Consider the following 18,870-nt stretch of genomic DNA (forward strand, 5'->3'; position numbering starts at 1 on the left):
TTTTGTTTTGCTCAGCATCACTTTTAGGGGCATTTGGCAACTCACAATATCTAGTAATTAGACAATAATTAGACAAATCCTCCATGACAACAAACTACTTGTAAAGCATGCCAGATACAAGCTTTTTCTTTTATCTAAACACAAATATAAGTGTCTGGAGTTCCAAAGAGATTGGAATAATGGAATATTGTGTGGATATGGATGGTCAGATGGGAAAAACAGACATTTGAAATCTAAATATGGGTTTGGACCAAAATGATGAATGGTTAGATGTACAGAACCGAAAAGAAAAAAAAAAAAAGAAAAAAAAAGAAAGAAAGCAACAAACTTGGATTTGCGAAGTTTGGTCATAGTTGCATCTTCCAGCAGGACAACCACCTAAAATCATCTCCAAATGCACACAAAAATAGAATAAATCTTCTAGCAGGACCATGCCAGTTCTCTAAACTACAGTCTATGGAAAGACTGAGGGTTAATCTAAAGAGCATCCGCAAGCAAGAACAAGATTTTCTAATTTAAGGAGTGATCCCAGAATCCTTGATATTTGTGGTTCATCTCTGGCACATTGCAGCATTAATATTCAGCAGTACTGCATTAATTAATGAGTTTGTTTTATAGACTGCAGAACAGTATAAACACTAAAGCATCAGAAAGTGTGAGACACTACAAAAATGTAACAGGGGTTTCCTTTATTTACATATACATATATTATATACACAATTATGTTGGACCACCGATGTACCAATCAGGGTAATTTGGCATCTCTACTTTGTCACACTGACAGACAACATACAGTAACTGACTGTGGTTCTTGTTGCATGTTTTTGTGTTTGGCTTTAGTGCAAACCACCATCATAATCACTATTTAATCTGGATGCAGAGGGAGCCATATAATTACAGTGTGTATGGATAAACACTATATGGGGATAAAAAGTATGTAAACACCTGACCATCACCCCAAAAGCATTGGAAGCACACAAATGTCTTCATGCTAAATGGCACCTTAAAAAAAAAAAAAAAGACACCTTATACAGAGCTCTTATTTAGTCAACTGATGTGTTGCAGTTGCCTCGTTTAAAAGCCCCTGAGCAGCAGCTTAGCATTGATGGAACTCAGAGACATTTTGCTTTCATCACTGAAACTAAAAGGCCCAAGCATGTTCCAGCATGACAATAGTAGCAGAACACACACAAATCCCAGTGTCTATGGAGTAAAAGCTAATGAAAACCTTGTCATGGATTTTTGAATGGGATGTTTATCAGTCAGGTGTCCGCATACTTTTGGCAAGGACTGCATATCTATAAGTCACAGTACAAAGCCAAAAAGAAATGACAGTGTATATTTTTTTTAAAAATGTAAAACTGTGTAAATTTGGGAAAATAGCAAATCAATCTCTACTGGGAAAAACTAGGATTTCTCTCACGGGTCTAAAAACAGGCAATCAGTGAGAGACAAATTTGACATGGGTGATCCAAAAACAAACAAACATATGTTTAAACAAGACCTTCTTCCAAAACAAAACATTCTTTCCAATATTACTTACCTGTGTATTTAACTTACCTGTATTTCATGTATTAAATCACAATTAGCTAGAAATACTTTTAATAATGCAAACATATTTAGGAAAAGTTTGGCCAAGGATCAAGGCAGGGAAGTAGAATAGCAGAACTTGTTTGGGCAAGTTTGGAGTAGTATTGGCTACTAGGCTATTAATTATTAGCTCGTTATTTGGTTCTATTTGCAAGACAGTGGACAGGTCAATAGGTCACTTGCACGAAACGAATGTTAACAGGTGCGAAAAAGACAGGAAATGTGTGCGAAAAAAAAATAACGGTACAACGGCAAAAACGGTAGTCAGATCAGTCGAGGTTTTATTTAAACGGCTAGAAAGACAGCGACTGCTAGTACAACTAAATTTCTTTTTAAAGTAACCACACCAAGCACAGAAATCGACTTGCGTTCGTGTTAAAGAGCTCAACCATTTTATGAAGACATCGGTTTGCATCCACAGTCGAGATTTTCAGAGGTACATTTTATCAAAGGTTTTAACAAACTGAACGCAGGGAAACACCATCACACGTAGGGTAGGCTACAATATTTGGGTTTTGGTAATAGTTTTTAATCACATGCATGTCCAGTGTATATCGAGGTATTAAAAACGACTTGAATATCAAAGGCTACAGAGTCAGTGGGAACGAATAATGGGCTGATGACAATTTTATAGGAGTAATACTGACTATGTGGTAGTTTATGTTTTATGTAGCGGATGGTCATGTGTTTTCCCGAGGTTCCTTTAGGTGACGCTGCTTTTTCCTAGGAGGTGACGTTGTGTCCAAGCGCTGCGTTGTGTGCCGAGTCGAGGTTGTGCTCGGGTGGCTGTTAAGATGCGATTTGATGATCAGTTGGTGTCCCCCGGCTCTGCCCACTACCACATATTTAAAAACATCCTCCCTCTTCCTCCTCTTTCTTATGCGTGTCCCAGCTTTGGAACGCAACATAACTAAGTCTGTAACAAAGCTATCGACCAGAATGTTCTTTAACCTCAATTTAGAGCCTTACCTTTCTTAATAATGCAAGTCACATACCATGCTTTTGGAAAAAATAAAAATAACATATGCCTAAATGTTGTAAAAAATTTAACCATGCTGGTGCAGGCGAGGGTTTGCTTAAATAAGGAGCACATTAAGCCCCTATAACAAAGTATAATGACAATACATAACTAGAACTAGGCAGTCCCTCACAATCTAAACTAACTAACATGCAAAACATACCACTTCATTAAAAGAAAATTTGAAGAAATCAAATCTTCTATCTTGAAAAGATACTGAAAGTGATACCATCTACATCCTTTATACACTAAAAAAATCTGTCGAAATTCTATCTTAATTCAGCATTTGACAACTTTTTAATACAATTACAGAATATTTGCTGCACTATACCCATAGTGAGACTTAGCTACAAGCATCATAGAATATTTCCTAATTCCTGCAGATATGTCCCTGTTTATTAGCTTGCCTTATACAAAAACGAGAGACGTAAAGACTTTCTGGACAAAGCAAGCTTAGTAGCCACGGCCAAAGCCGTTGCTGTACTTGTCCTCCATGTAATCATCTTTATCAAAGCCTGAGCCGAGCGAGTAACGCTGATAGCCGGAGGCCACGGCGGCGGAAGGGGGAGGAAGAGCGGAGCCTGAAGCACCACGGGCATAGCTGCGCATGTAGCTAGGAGGCGGTGGCGGCGGCGGCGGTGGCGGCGGCGGAGGCAGCAGAGACCGACGACTGCCGAGCGGGCTGCGCTCTCGGTAGTAGCGAGGGGCAACGGAAGGCGAGGGCGGTCGCTGCGGAGGCGGAGGACGTCGCTCATAGGGGTCCCTGTCGTAAAAATGCGGAGCGGTGGCATACGGGTCATGGCGAACACCCCTCTCATATGCTTCGCGTTCATAGTAGGAGCGGGGAGGTGGCGGTGGGAGTGGTGGTGGCGGAAGACGACCTCGAGGCGGATAGAAATCGCCGAGGGGAGGACGTGGGGGCAGGTAAGGAGGATGGTGCGGATAGTGAGGGGGAGGAGGGGGGAAATAGTCATCTCCTCTGCTATTTTTTGCTTGATTACTGCGAGAAAGGGACACAAAGATTTTTTGATCCTCCAATTTCGTATGATTAAGTTCCCTGATAGCCTCCAAGGCCTCGTTTTCCCTCTGCATATGAACAAATGCATAATTCTTCACAATATCACACTCCAGCACTTTGCCATATGGCTGGAAGAGCTCCTTGATTTTGGAAGCTGTGACACCCTCAGACACGTTGCCCACATAGATCTTGGTGGCGTTGCGCACCTTGGTGGTGGCGTACTCAACAGTGATGCGCGAGCCATTGAGCACGTGCTTGTGTAAAGCAGCAACAGCTTTCTGGGCCGATTCCTCCTCATCCATGTGCACAAAGCCATAGTTCTTTAGGATGTCACAGTCTGACACAACACCGTGCTGCTCAAACAATGCACGCAGCTCTGCTTCTGTAGTTGCTGAAGCTACATTACCAACAAATATCTTCACCATTTTTGGTGGTGAGTATAAGTCTGTTGGGTTTTGGACAGGTTAAGCAGATTCCTTGGCAACTGGACGCAGCCCCTAAAAAAAAAGCAAAAACAGAAGAAATAGCATCGATCAGGATTAGAATCAGAATTAGGATTATTGGCCAAGTCTGTAGACACACACATGGAATTTGCTTCGGGCTGTTTGATGCTAGAACTAACATCAAATTTAGACCAAACATCATTAACAACAATACCTACTTTCCAAAAGCCTAGAGATATAGTCAAATACATTTTTTGAGCAGACATTAGCAAATCATTTGCATTTACAGAACGTTTCATTCTACAGAAAATCATGTGACTGAATGAATCATGATCGAATCGAATGAACCACTTCCCCCTGAAAAGATTGCCAGGGTTCACTGTAGTTTATCTCCTCACAAAATGGCCGGAGACAATTGATGACGTGACAATTCAGATAAAAGACAATTTCAGCATTTCCTTTGTCATATCTCCCAAATCCTAAACGACACAAATGTCTAAAATAACGGTGTCTAAATAAATAAATGCTACTTATTTATTCAGCGCACGCGCTCTCCGCCATGTTTAGTGTTATGAACAGATAATAAACACATAAAATGGCCTCTTGGCGAGAAGGCAAGAGACCACAACATAACAAAAAGCTTGACGAAACCTAACGTGTCTTATTTATCCCTAAAACACGGTACTGCTCATTTCGAGCCAACAAAATAAGATTCATGTTAAACATTTAAATGATTACATTCAGACGCCAGGGAGCAGGTTAAGCTAGCGTTTAGCATCATTGCTACTGTGCTTTAGCTATTATGTTAGCTACAGTCTGGCTATCGCGAAATAACAAGAATACACAGTTATAACGTCTCAGAACTGTTGCCAAACTTTTACAGAATTAAAAAGATGTAGAAATAACACAGACCAATAAACCAGCCAACAAATTGTGAGTCTGAACGACTGCCAGCTAGCTTAGCTATCTAGCTAACCTGCCAGTAGTTGAAGTGTTAGCTATCTAGCTAACCTGCCAGTAGCTGAAGTGTTAGCTATCTAGCTAACCTGCCAGTAGCTGAAGTGTTAGCTACCTAGCTAACCTATCAGTAACTGAAGTAACCATGTATGAAGAAAATATAAATGTATGTTGCATGTCAACATAAGGAAAGCGTTTAATAAATCAAAACACATGAAAACTTACCGCGAAAGCAAGACTACAAGAAATCCCCACAGGTTCCTTGTCAGTATAAAATTAGCTGTAGGGATGAGAATCGACCTTCAAATGAGTCGAGTCTTTGTTTCGAGGCTTTATGATATAGGAGTCGAATCGTATGCTTGTTTTTTTATGGCTCAATACAAAAAGTTCATGTGTCAAGGATAACACGTATACATTTAATGTCATGAGAACAGCATACACTACTTACTATTATCGTTGTCGTTGACATTTTAATTGACCTTTTAGATAGATCCTTAATCCTGTGACCGAGAGACGACTCCGAATCGACTCCCAAATTCACCTTAAATTGTTTGCTTGCATTTGGCTATCGCACCCTAGTGGTGGGTCCCCTCTTTTGCATTTTTAAACTAAAATGTATAGTAAATAATCCGTCAGGCGTTGTTTTGACTTAAAAATAATTATATATACTGTAATATATTGCTTGTATGTAATGATTACATTTGGTGTTCTAGTGACGTACCTGGACAAACTAACTACCTTCTTGTAGCATCTATGAATAAATAACGACTCGCTATTTAATACTGCATTTAAAACACAAATATCCTCCATTACATTATTCATTATATGGCATATAAATTATATATGTATGACAGTGATATAAAATGATCCACGCGTGACTGTTTTGCAGTGTTGTTTCCGTAGTGTAGTGGTTATCACGTTCGCCTCACACGCGAAAGGTCCCCGGTTCGAAACCGGGCGGAAACATGGTAATATTTTTCGCGACCGAGTTTTAAATTGTGTTAAAAAGAAGCAAAAACACCAAGTATAAAGCCAGACACGAGTATTAGACATTTTCCACATTGCCTCAAGTCTGACTTGCTTCTTTTTATAGCTTTTCATTTGTGTTCACTGGATCCCATAAATATACATGACACCAAATAGCCAATAATATACAAAGGAATGGCTTTGGCTTTTTTTTTTTTTTTTTTTAAGTGGTTCTACTATCCAATCTATAATATACTGCTGGTTGCCATGGTTTCCGTGGTAGAGCCAAATAAACTCCTCATAGTTGAGGCTGTCCCCTTGGCGGCAAGAAGATCCCCACTTACAGGAAGTTATTTTGAGTCCTAAAACATCTCTCTGCTATAAAGAGGACAGCCCCGTACTTCAGAAACGGACAGACAAAACAGCATGAATATGGTGCCGTCTTTGGCCTAAAGGTTAAATGATCATTTTTTGTATTCCTTACTTGTGCAAACAACCTGTAAGACATTTAGTACACAATCAAGAGTGCATAGTGTGTTAAGCTAGATCCTAAGTTACGGATGTACCCCTGCTGACTCCATCCCAAAAATAAAAAGGTATTTATTAACAAGGGAATCCTTACATAAAATTGAAATATCTCTGGTCACTTGTACAAGTCGATCTTGTATGATCGGTCGAGGTTTACATTCATGAGTCTAATTTATGAGCCTCCAAAGCAATCCATGTCTTCATACTCCTGTGACTTACAAATACAATTCTTTATATCCGGCATCCTAAAAAAAATCCATTGTGACAAACATTTTCTGAGGTAATAGTAAAACATTTGTGCAGTGATGAATACCATTTCAATAACATGCCATAGCTGGCATCTCTCACTGATACACATGAATCACACTAGCATTTAGTAGAAAAGAAAAACTTTTTAAATCAAGAGACAAGAAATCATCCAACTTTTTTTTTTATTTTCATAATATAATCTTCTCCAGAAAAAAAGGCAACAAAACACAGACTCATTCCAGTGCAGCACATTGAAACCAACCAGCAACTCTTAATTACACTACAATCCACCAATAATTACTTAATTGGCCCTTAATTAGTTTTTGACATATAACCTGTGCAGCAGGAAGAGAAAAAAACCTAATCGTCTGGGCTTATAGTGCAGAGAGGTGATTCACCTACAGAGCACCGAGGGTTCAAGTCTGCGCTTCCATTTCCGATCAGATCAGATAAGACACGTTACTGTGATATACACGCGAGTGTGGAGGCTGAGAATGTGAACCACAGCAAGATGAGTGAACATTCAAATTCCACTATGACTCTACTAAATGTGCGTAGTACTTCATCTCAGTTACCCATCACTAAGCGTGCTGCTGTACATTCAGTGTCAAAACCACCAACCTACCTCTCTGCTCTTAAACAGTAATCTGGAACTGGAAGTAAGAATATCAAGTAACATGGGTGATTGGGGAGGGGGGATTACAGCATGTTGAGATAGTTGCTGGTTCAAGTTTGCAGTATAACAATCACCAGCAAACACTTTTCAGTTCAATAATTACATAAACGTCCTTCCTCCATCACTATACTGTTTAAACAGAAAACGACTGAGGAGCAAGGAAAAACCACAAAACTGGAAACACAAATAAAAGATGACAACAAAGTACAGGTGGGGGCGATTGAGGGGGCTGAGGGTGATGTGGTGACAGAAAACCCAAACCAAGGAAACAGCTCCCACAAAAAAAAAAAAAAATAAAAGTTAAAAAAAAAAAAAAAATCAAGGTGGCCCTCAAGACATCCAGACACACCAACCTCCCCCACCAATCTGTGCTAACCATCCTGCTTCATTTACAGTCTTTAAACTCGTCACTGTCCCCGATTCTGATGGCACCACTTTGTCCATCTCCTCCTTAATGAACATCTGGGCTACAGCTCTCACATCTGCCCCAATTTGGTATTAGCTTCATCCCCAAATCATCTTTTCAACCCTCACAGCTTCAGCTCGTTGGCAATCTTGGAGGCGATGTTCTTGAAGGCGATGGAGGTGCCCGAGATGCGTTTGAAACGAACGCCGTTGAGGGAGAGGCGGGGCAGCTTGCACACCTCCATCTCCCACTGAACGTATTCATCACATGAAGGATTCCCTGACTTGCAGAGCAGCATGAAGCGCTCACGCAGCTCATAATTGCAGCTGTTGGAGTCCAGAACTTTCCGGATCTCCTTCATCATCTCGTTGGGCTCCATGGACGAAGTGGTCTTCATGCTCCAGGTGAAGCGCAGCGAACGCGGCTTGATGTCCTTGGAGGACTGGGTGGATGAGGGCGTGCTGGACACAGGAGACGAGGATGACACAGAGTCCCTGTTCTCATCCCCCGTTGATCCATGGGTGCCTTTCTCCAGCTTTTCTGCAGTACTCAACATGGGTCTTGGGTAGAGGTGATAAGAGGAGACAAAAAAAGAGAAGGTGAACGAACGAATGTGTGAGTAGGACACAACCTCATCCACTGAAGCAAAGCTCACATACTTAAAAGAAAAAGAAACATTACCATCTTAATTGTACACATGGAATAATGACTGACTCAAAAATAAAATGTGACATTATGATGCAGAGCTACAATGCAGTCAAACCACTTTGGCATCCTTTGTGTTAAAAAAACAAAAAAAAAGTATAAAATAAAATAACTAAATTGGCTGGGTAAAATGTAATAATCAATGACAGGAACTCTGCAATTCTAAAGATCCAAGTGATTATTTTTAGGAAGGAAACAAATAATGTAAGGCTTCAAGTCTAATCCATATAAAATGTGTTCGAAATGATTTGTTCATTTCATAATGAATAATAGAGCTATAACCAATTACACTCAATGTAGTGATCATGTTTAAACATTGTAATGATCATCACTTAATTAATGTCCTCACCTGCTGGCCTCATCTCGACCCTCTCCCTCAAACGGACTCCTCAAAGAAAACCGGCACAAGTTTAGTCTATTAATCACTTTTCATGGTCTTGTCACTGACCATTTAACAGAACTAACAACTTTATAACTACTTTTGGCTACAGGCTTCTGAGAACAGTTTAAAGGCTTTAACAGTAGCATTTGAATTATATTAAAGTACCTCTTTAAAAAAAATGAATAAATAAAATTTTATATATATAAACACAAATGTTTATTTATTTAAAATGGTGAACACTAGAGAGGCTAATTTCAATGATTTCTAAAAAAAAAAAAATGACTCAAGTTCTTGATCTCACAGGGAAACATATATACGACTTGTATAAAAATATATATAGGTCTTAAATAAAAAAAAGACCCCCTAAATTTAATTATCTATTTATTTATTTAAAATGGCATTAAAGATGATTATTTTTAGGAGATACATATTTTTTTTGTTTGTTTGAAATGACATTTTCAGAGGTATTTTAATATATTAGACCCACGCTATATTATATAGTATAATCATACAATTTTAAAAGGTTACCAGGCTAATCTTACATAAACAAGAACTAATGCTGTACTACAACTAAAAGCTTAACCTGATCTAGACATTTCCTTCAACAGTGAAATACATAAGCATTAACAGTCTTGGGAATGAAGAGAACAACAGGGCAATAAACATATCAGCACACAAACAGGTAAACCACTTCCATTACCACGCTATAGAGAATAGGGAAAGCTTAAGCCAGAAAGCATTGCTGCAACAGTCCCTCCACCACATATACTACAGAGCCACCTCTCTCAAACCCTCCAACCTTTATGGAGTAGCACACACCCCATCAATCGTACACGCATCCCACATTGACTTTGATTTCCTTAGCACAACACTTTAACCACTCGTTTTAGGCCAATTAACCAAGAAGTAAAACTTAAGCTAGAATGTTTCAATAAACAGTTCTCTCTTAAACTACTGGCATCCTTCAATAATGAATAAAAACTTACCTGCTCTAGAAATTAGCAATCTTTGTTCTGAGTAAAAATTCATTCTCATTAGGACTCGTTTTGAAAATCTTACTAAAACCTCTACATGTTCGGTTCTGAGTTCGGTTTATAAAGCTGTTTCCTAACTAAATCTTCAAAATAGAGAACATTTATTTAATGATTTTATTCACACCTTGCATTAACAGACATCACACATGTCAAAGCCAGGTGTGAACATGGCCTGACATGTCATTGTGTGGGAAAAAGATAAAAGTATGGACTCCGTTTCTAGCTGCTAAAATGCAAGTAACAGAAACAAACTTGTTTCGTGGACATGCGCCAACAAACGCGCTGTCGATTAATAAACAAAAACTTGTTAATGTTGTTAATTTGGACGAATGTAAAAGAGATAAAGCACTGCAGGATGTGCTGTTATAGAAAAACCCCACTGTCCATTTGTTTCCTATAACAGCATGAACTGAAGTGTTTTATTCCTTTTATACAAACTGCTTCCCCTAAACAGGGCTATAATATAATGTGCGTTCTTCCAGTTGAGGCTTGCATTTGTTTAGAAAGCCTTCCGATTTCTATCAGTAAGCTACAGCCTAAAATCTAACTGCATTTTAAACCCTGTTTCGAAAGAAACTAGTATTACTATGCATAAAATGTATTTTTCCATATTCTGGACTGTATAAGGTGCCGTATTGAGGAGCGTGGACAGTGAGTCCGAGAGGGTGAGAAGGCATTGAATAGACAACCAGGGCAGACAAGACTAGGCCAGAACACAGACAAAAGCAGCACATGATTTCAGCCATTAGGACACTTCAGTAATAGACGCAGAACTGACGGTCAGGTTTCAAAGTGTGTGTTCATCTGAAGCATGTGTGACTGAGGAGTCGGTCATTGTAGTTACTTAACTGCATTGTAGGAGATTTGCATGAAAACAGCACAGACTATGGCACAGGGAGAGCTTATTCACCAGGTCTGAGGCACAACAAACACTGACCGGAGTCAACAGCCCCAACAAAAGGGTGAGATGTGAATGGAACAGGGATCAGTGTTGTTCACTGAGGGAGGAGAAGCGAAGGGGAGAAGGAAAAGACTGGAGAAGGAGCGAGCTGGGCAATGGACGCAGGGTATTAGTGACAGGCAAAACCGTAGAGAGATGTACGATATGTTCAAAAAGAAAAAAAAAAGAAAAATAATAATAATATCCCTTGCATTGAAATACCACAGAAGGGGAAAAAGAGCACAATCGCACGACGATTCAAGGGTTTTGGTATAGCCTACCTTCTGGGGAATCGGAACGAGAGATTTCTATAAGGAAAAAAAAGGTAGGGAAGAAAAAAATGTGTGTTCTCAAACGTGAAGTAAAAATATAGCAAAATCTGGAAAAAAAAAAAAGTATTAAGACACACAAAATCCCAGGTGGACTATCAGGTGACTTGAGCTGCCATGGGAGCAATTAAGGGGTTAACTGGAAGAAGGGTTCAGTACAGGATGCATAATAAGCAATAATATTAAAGCTGGAATTATGTTATTAGCAATTAATATCAAGCATTTGTTTTTTTTTATGTTGAGGGGAATTATGAAGATTAATAAGATTAAAATGGGGTGAAGTTGGTCTGTGATCATGGTTAGATCCCTTATAGTGTTTCTCACAGTGAAACCCATCCCTGCTCGGAGAGCCCCTGATTACGAGGGATCAGTTCTTAGCCACTGATATCTGTCCCACTTCATACCAGCTTGTCCTGAAAGAAGGGAGTAACTGCAAGGTCAGAAGGCCACATGGGTGAACTTTGAACGATCCTTTCATCCCACAATGCCACATTAATAAGCCAGCAAAAGTTTTAGTGAAACATCGTAAAATTATTTAGGCAGCATTTCTTCTTAAAACTTTACTGGGCTAAATGAGCTAGTACTGATGTGACTTTGGAATAAGGTGGTAAAGCCCTCCGCTGCAGACAAACACTGTTTTTGGTCTAAACCTCAGGCTGCATTCAACTCCAACAGTTTAGTATCACTGGCTAAGTTGAGGAGAATTCTAACTATTCAGATTTCCAGAAAGTTCAACAAACATGGCCAAGATCCACCTACTTTCACAGAAAAGGGCAATCGATGTGATAGACAAACAAAAGATCTTTTCCCACATCCCGAGAACCAACAAACATATTCAGGTTTCTCTCATACCTTTTCGTTCAGTAAAAGGAACGAGGAAAGCAAATTACTCCAGACTAAATTTAACGCCAATAAATCACAGCAACACTAGTCGATTGCTGAGGTCTGTGAGCTCATGTATGACGAAGAGTGCAGATGGCACATGGCTCTACATGTTACACTGCCTTGTGATGCAGCATGAGCAGCAGTTGGGAATGACACGGATGTCTGGCTTCACAAGTCTGACGTGACGTGACATATAGCTAAGTATGGTGACCCATACTCAGAATCCGTTCTCTGCATTTAACCCATCCAAAGTGCACACACACAGCAGTGAACACACACACAGTGAACACACACCCGGAGCAGTGGGCAGCCATTTATGCTGTGGCGCCTGGGGAACATTTTTATTTATTTAATTTTTTTTGGGGGTCAGTGCCTTGCTCAAGGGCACCACAGTCGTCGTATTGCCGGCTCGAACCCACAACCTTAGGGTTAGGAGTCAAACTCTAACCATTAGGCCACTTGAGTTAGTAGCTGTCATATGATGCAGGAGTGGGTGGGAATCGGCGGGTCTCTGAAAGTGCAGAGAGCCAATCAAATTGCAACTTTACGATCCTTAAGATACAGAAAAGTATGCAAACAAACTTGTGTGTGAGGCTGGGACTTTTATATAATTATTAAAAAAATCTGCAAGTAAACAGTGGAAAGTAAAAAGTGCAAGTAAAAAAAAAAAACTGATGGATACTAGACAGCTAAGGATGAAACATGCACTTGTTCAACTCTTAAACAGCATACAAAAATTTACTGACTGAACCTAAACCTGCACCAGCTCCAGCAACCAATCAGAGGAAAGGCGCTTTGTGTCTTGATTGTAGACCAGGATACAGACAGACACTGAAAGTCTCGTTGCCCTTTCCTGATTTTTTTTTACACTGAGTAAAGCACCTGTGAAGATTCCCAGGTTGCCAACTTTGTCATTCCTCTGGGAGAAAAAAAACCCCGCAAAAAAAGCACTGAACCTGCTTTACACCTTGTGCCCCAGAGTGCCCAAGAGACAATCGCACAAGGTAACAGACGACATATGGTTCAGCTTTCAGCTATATACCAACTGTTTTCACAACCTGGCAACGAACACCGCACTGTTTAGTTCAGACCTTTACCATGTACACTAAAGGAAGAGTTTACATCCTTATCCCAAATTTAGCTCATCAGAAAAGATCTAAAGTACTGCCTCCTTGACTTAATGTGAATTTCTTTTTTAATTTAACGTTCCAATGTTTCCAATTTTGACCCAAAATTAGATTTTTTTGACCCCCAAATTTTTTTTTTCACCCCTTAAATGTGCAGAAATATTTTAGAACCATCAACTAAAATGTAATAAAGTTAAACCCTTTCCAATGTTTTAATGTTTTCAACTCACCTGCGCACAAATTTAGAGGTGAATTTGCTGAAGATTCCAGTACCGGTGCGACGGACCTGGCTGTTCCCGTGAGAAAGCGACGGGGACGCTGGGGGCCCGTTGTAGGTGGAGGTGTGCTGGTCACGTGAGGCTCTCTGTTGGCCTGCATGGAAAGTGCTTCTGCTAGTCACCCCTCTGGGGAAATTGGTGCGATCTGCTACCGTGGAGTTGCTTATATTGTTAGTTGACGGAGACACCACAGGAACTCGTTGTGTAACGGTGCTGTTTTTAGAAATAAAAAAATAAAAAAGACATTTGGTAGACATGATAAATATTAGTTTATTTGTGTAGCCATTCGTATCATTATATGGTATAAAAATCTAGAATTCTTTCAAGTAAATCTATTCATCATTCAGTAATGTTTAAAAAAAAAACAAATGGACTGAATTTTATTATGAACATCATGATACATATGTATAGCCTAGAAATTTCTTCCAATGTCGATATGAAGTTTTCGCTCGTGTCGTCCACGCGCTAGTTTTTAAAATTATTCCTCTTTGTAACTTTTACCCTATTACATGTCTTTCGTTTTTTGGGTTTAATATTCAGTCTTTTATAAATCGTGTTGTTTTAGCTAACGACAATTTTAGTAATAATTACAAAGTACATGGGGTTGTAAATTATGTGTAGCAATCATTTATGACATGAATTCTAGCCTTGGCTGAATGAAGCTCTGACTGAACTCCATCGCTTCGAAACCTCCCCCAACCATTTCTCTCTCTCTCTGGTGTAGCTCTGATTCAGAATGTTTACTTTATTCCCTTTTTAATAATATTAAATGTTCTATACAGCATCTTCCAAATGTATCACTTATTAAAAATGCTTATTTAACTGCACCCAAAGGTGGGAGGATTCTCCATTTTTGTCAACATGTATAAAGATGTGTATGTAAGATATCGCTAACTCAGTAACTGGCTACATTTCCCCTAACGTCATGCATTTACCAAAAAAAAAAAACAAAACATGGGCAAACATTAATTTATAACTAGCATCGTGGTTCATTCTAATGTCATTCTATCCCATAATCCATCATCTTTTCTTCCCCACACCATTCTCTCTCACATACATTCACTAAAACTTAAATGGCCATGTGCAGATACTAGAGAGGACGCTATAAAACCAGGCTTTAGTACAAAGGCTCAGAAGCAACTGCTTGCTTTGTCAGATTCTCATTTTTCATGTAGCTGCTAATTAGAGTTTTTTAAATAAAATATATCAGTCCCTCCAGGATTTCTATTTATTTATTTTTTTTTTGGTGATCGTTTCGGCAAAAAGTGCTCGAATTTGCTGCGGCTTTTTAAAAAACTTGCAATGCAACATTTTTTTTTGTGCTTTATAACAGAAAATTACCCGACTTAACGAAGGTGCAATCACATGATTCTGACACAAATAAATACTTTCTATAATAGCTGAACATGTGTCGGACGATGACACGACTTGGTCCAAATCTGCATAAAAGTTCTATTAATTCTGGAAAAAATTATTTTGTTCATTTTGACCTAGTGGGAGTGAATAATGCCTCGTTAAGCTAAATATTAAGCTAAAAATGATTGTATATTTAATTGTATATTGTATACATAATATATGTAATACATATAATGATTGTATATTGTATCCTGCTATTAAATTCGATAGCTTTTCTATAATACTATCCTTTTGAGTTTTATTCAATAATTTTTCCTTAAAGAATTTCATTATTCAAAAGAAACAAAAAGTCAGATTAAAATAAAAACCAGACATCCAACATGGACAGTACCTGAAATCCATTCCACGTTAGGGATTAATATCAGGTTAGCAGCCGTGGGCACGAACCGTGAGGAACCGTGTTAAACCCGCTCACGTGCATTTTAGTACCAAGTCACTTTAGTCTCATTCTAATAACTAATTCAACTGTGTTGTTAGTTTCAATTAAAATGAAAGACAGGCTTATGAGGAGGAAAGGATTCCCATGCTATCATGCACAGCTTTAGCGATACTCGTCTAAGCATATTTCAATTAGATCCATGTGGAGCAAATGCTGTGATGCGCAGCGTCTGAGAGTTAGATTGTGCATGCTGCGTGGCGATGATGTTAGCTGTACGCCTGCGTGTTTGTGTGAGCGTACGTCGAGATTTCTAATGAGAAATAGTGCTTTAAGGCTTAAGGAGGAGTCGAGGCAGCAGGCACCGACGAGCGTGTGGGAGGAGAACCCTAACGTACTGCCGTCTGATGTCAAACCTCAAGCCACATCACAAGTGCTGTTAGAGACAAGCTGGAAGGTGCACTTTAACACTGATCCGAGAGCGTCGCTACAGTGTCGATGAGAACTGGAACAGGATTTGAAGAGAAAAAAGGTTCTACGATCAGTGTGAAAGTGCAACTGGATTCGTCAGTTAGGAATGAGGGTGAGATTACGAAACATGACGTAAGAAGCAGGGAAAAAAAAAAGCAAAGAAAAAAAAAGTTGAGAGACATAAAAGAGGTTCTGGAGGAAAGGAGGTAAGTGTTCTGGTGTCAAAAACTGGAAAGCATTTCCAGCACACAACAAAGCATAAACAATCAGAGAAATAATAGAGAATAACGACATCTCTGTTATCTGAAGATCTTGTGTCTTGAGGTCTGCTCAATGGCTCCAGCCCCAGCATGGAAGCTGTGCTGCAACTTGCCTGGGCCGATGTGCATGGAGGTCTGGGGAGTTGGGGTGGGCCGAGGTGGACAGGGACTTGTGGTGGCGGGGGCGGGAGGAAGAAGAGGAAGTTAGAACAGCAGCTGCCGAGGCGGTAGATGCGCGGGACCCTGGTGTGCTCAAGCTGAGGGGAGAAACAGCCACAAACCCCCTCCTCAATCCCCCCCAACACAGGGGGGCAGGAGAGGAGTGTGAAGTGCACATGTTAGAGAGAAGCTTATGGAAGGACGGATGGATGGATGGATGGAGTGACAAGGAATTACAACATAAAGTTGGGTTACATGACGTCTATAATGCAGGCTGGGATTTGTTTAGTTAGAAGCACATTATTCTTAGTCATTTCAGCACAAACCTGAAACATCTCACTGAAATAAATCAACTACAGGACATTTTTTTCCACTGCACAAAGAACCAAACCGCCGGAGCTCTTTTCTTTCTTTCTTTTAGTTCAGTACCAAATGTCTGTGGTGTAAAACAACCTTTGTGTGTAATTTATGGCACCTTGTGCCCTTTTTAACGACAACACTCACTGAATGCCAAAAGCAGTAACTGTATCCCTACTACATTGGCTTATGTACGTTTGAAGCCGTTCGAATTAAAATCGGTGAACTTTTTAAAAATGTTGATTAAAATATAAAAAGACAACCAAATTTTTGTTTTTGAAAGGATTAATCTAAGCAAGGTTTCTATGCCGATGTGGCCGAGATCTGTCTCTCGTTTGTCTCTCGGGATTTTTCAAAAGTTTTAGGACAGTCCTTGTGTGCAGTAAAAATAAATAAATAAATAAATGAATAAATAATGTTAAATAAATAAATAAAATAATAAAAGCCTGGGAGCTGCAAAGCACTAAGCACAAATCAAGTATCAGATAAGCTTTGTTTAATGATCTGTCTGTTCATCAGATAAACTGAGTTAAACACATGATAATTCAATCATTTGGTACGTTCGCCTGAGAAAAACATGATTTCCATGTGAAAAGAAGAAATGGGAGAAAATTAACATGCTGCAAGAGCAATGCGCTCGACTGAGAGAAGACGGAATTGTATATTAACGCAAATTTGCATGCGAGTGTTTGTGCGCGAGTGTGTGTACCACAGAGTCCATTCAAAAGAAGTGTCACCTTAAACATCAGGCACACGGGCATCAGAATACAGGGAGGTAAAGAGATGAAAGATCACACTTGCATGCAAATAAGGCGTGTGTGTGCAAAAGTGTGTGTGTGTGCTACACAAATCTGTTGCTATGCTGCAAATTGTTACATACTAACCCCATGCAGTGTGGTGTGTCCTTCTTCAATCTGCCAGTATTACAGAGTGCACTCTTTCTACCCACTGTTGCAGGCTCTCCACCCACTCTTGCTCTCCTCCTACACACTCACGCACCCTCCTTCCATGCACAAGCACACACACTACCCGTTCTTGCTCTCCTTCGATCCGCTCACAATACCACTTACACATACTTGCCAACTCACATTCACTATCCATTTGCACACACTCTCGCTCTCCTTCTATACATGCTCACACTCTACTCTCTCTCCTTCTATACACTTACACACACTCTACTCTCTCTCCTTCTATACACTTACACACACTACTCGCTCTCCTTCTATACACTTACACACACACTACTCTCTCTCCTTCTATACACTTACACACACACTACTCGCTCTCCTTCTATACACTTACACACACTACTCTCTCTCCTTCTATACACTTACACACTCTACTCTCTCTCCTTCTATACACTTACACACACTACTTGCTCTCCTTCTATACACTTACACACACTACTCTCTCTCCTTCTATACACTTACACACACTACTCTATCTCCTTCTATACACTTACACACACACACTACTCTATCTCCTTCTATACACTTACACACACACACTACTCTCTCTCCTTCTATACACTTACACACACACACTACTCTATCTCCTTCTATACACTTACACACACTACTCTCTCTCCTTCTATACACTTACACACACACTACTCTATCTCCTTCTATACACTTACACACTCTACTCTCTCTCCTTCTATACACTTACACACACTACTCGCTCTCCTTCTATACACTTACACACACTACTCTCTCTCCTTCTATACACTTACACACACTACTCTCTCTCCTTCTATACACTTACACACACACACTACTCTATCTCCTTCTATACACTTACACACTCTACTCTCTCTCCTTCTATACACTTACACACACTACTTGCTCTCCTTCTATACACTTACACACTCTACTCTCTCTCCTTCTATACACTTACACACACTACTCTCTCTCCTTCTATACACTTACACACACACTACTCTCTCTCCTTCTATACACTTACACACTCTACTCTCTCTCCTTCTATACACTTACACACAAACTACTCTCTCTCCTTCTATACACTTACACACACACTACTCTCTCTCCTTCTATACACTTACACACACTACTCTCTCTCCTTCTATACACTTACACACAAACTACTCTCTCTCCTTCTATACACTTACACACACTACTCTCTCTCCTTCTATACACTTACACACACTACTTGCTCTCCTTCTATACACTTACACACACTACTTGCTCTCCTTCTATACACTTACACACACTACTCTCTCTCCTTCTATACACTTACACACACTACTTGCTCTCCTTCTATACACTTACACACACTACTTG

At 39.7% G+C, this 18,870-nt stretch overlaps 2 protein-coding genes and 1 non-coding gene across 21 annotated transcripts in view; 1 reads left to right on the plus strand and 2 right to left on the minus strand.

Annotated features, from left to right (window-relative positions):
• Positions 1-1,854: 1,854 nt before the first annotated feature.
• Positions 1,855-5,612, minus strand: zgc:77262 (uncharacterized protein LOC402952 homolog). Of its 3 annotated transcripts, none has more exons than XM_027176752.2 (2): positions 5,475-5,612; positions 1,855-4,123 (listed from the first exon to the last, which is right to left on the minus strand). In XM_027176752.2, the coding sequence occupies exon 2, from the start codon at positions 4,049-4,051 to the stop codon at positions 3,062-3,064; it is 990 nt and encodes a 329-aa protein (XP_027032553.1). In that variant the 5' UTR covers positions 4,052-4,123; positions 5,475-5,612; the 3' UTR covers positions 1,855-3,061. The 3 variants fall into 3 exon arrangements, with proteins under 3 accessions (XP_027032553.1, XP_027032551.1, XP_027032554.1); XM_027176750.2 differs by lacking the exon at positions 5,475-5,612 and adding an exon at positions 5,252-5,412; XM_027176753.2 differs by lacking the exon at positions 5,475-5,612 and adding an exon at positions 4,982-5,091.
• A 307-nt stretch (positions 5,613-5,919) lies between these two features.
• Positions 5,920-5,992, plus strand: trnav-cac. The gene has a single exon. It is a non-coding gene; the product is annotated as a tRNA-Val (tRNA).
• A 942-nt stretch (positions 5,993-6,934) lies between these two features.
• mark2a (MAP/microtubule affinity-regulating kinase 2a) overlaps positions 6,935-18,870 on the minus strand; it is a 37,581-nt gene continuing 25,645 nt past the window's right edge. For 5 of the 17 annotated variants that reach the window (XM_027176746.2, XM_027176745.2, XM_027176734.2 and 2 more), the window contains 5 exons: positions 16,168-16,311; positions 13,484-13,744; positions 11,194-11,220; positions 8,906-8,944; positions 6,935-8,411 (listed from right to left, as the gene is read on the minus strand). In XM_027176746.2, coding sequence (XP_027032547.1) covers positions 7,976-8,411; positions 8,906-8,944; positions 11,194-11,220; positions 13,484-13,744; positions 16,168-16,311 — 907 coding nt within the window. In that variant the 3' untranslated portion in view covers positions 6,935-7,975. The other 12 variants (XM_027176747.2, XM_027176741.2, XM_027176743.2 and 9 more) reach the window with 9 other exon arrangements.

This window comes from Tachysurus fulvidraco, chromosome 21 (assembly GCF_022655615.1).
Source record: "Tachysurus fulvidraco isolate hzauxx_2018 chromosome 21, HZAU_PFXX_2.0, whole genome shotgun sequence".
NCBI lineage: Eukaryota > Metazoa > Chordata > Actinopteri > Siluriformes > Bagridae > Tachysurus > Tachysurus fulvidraco.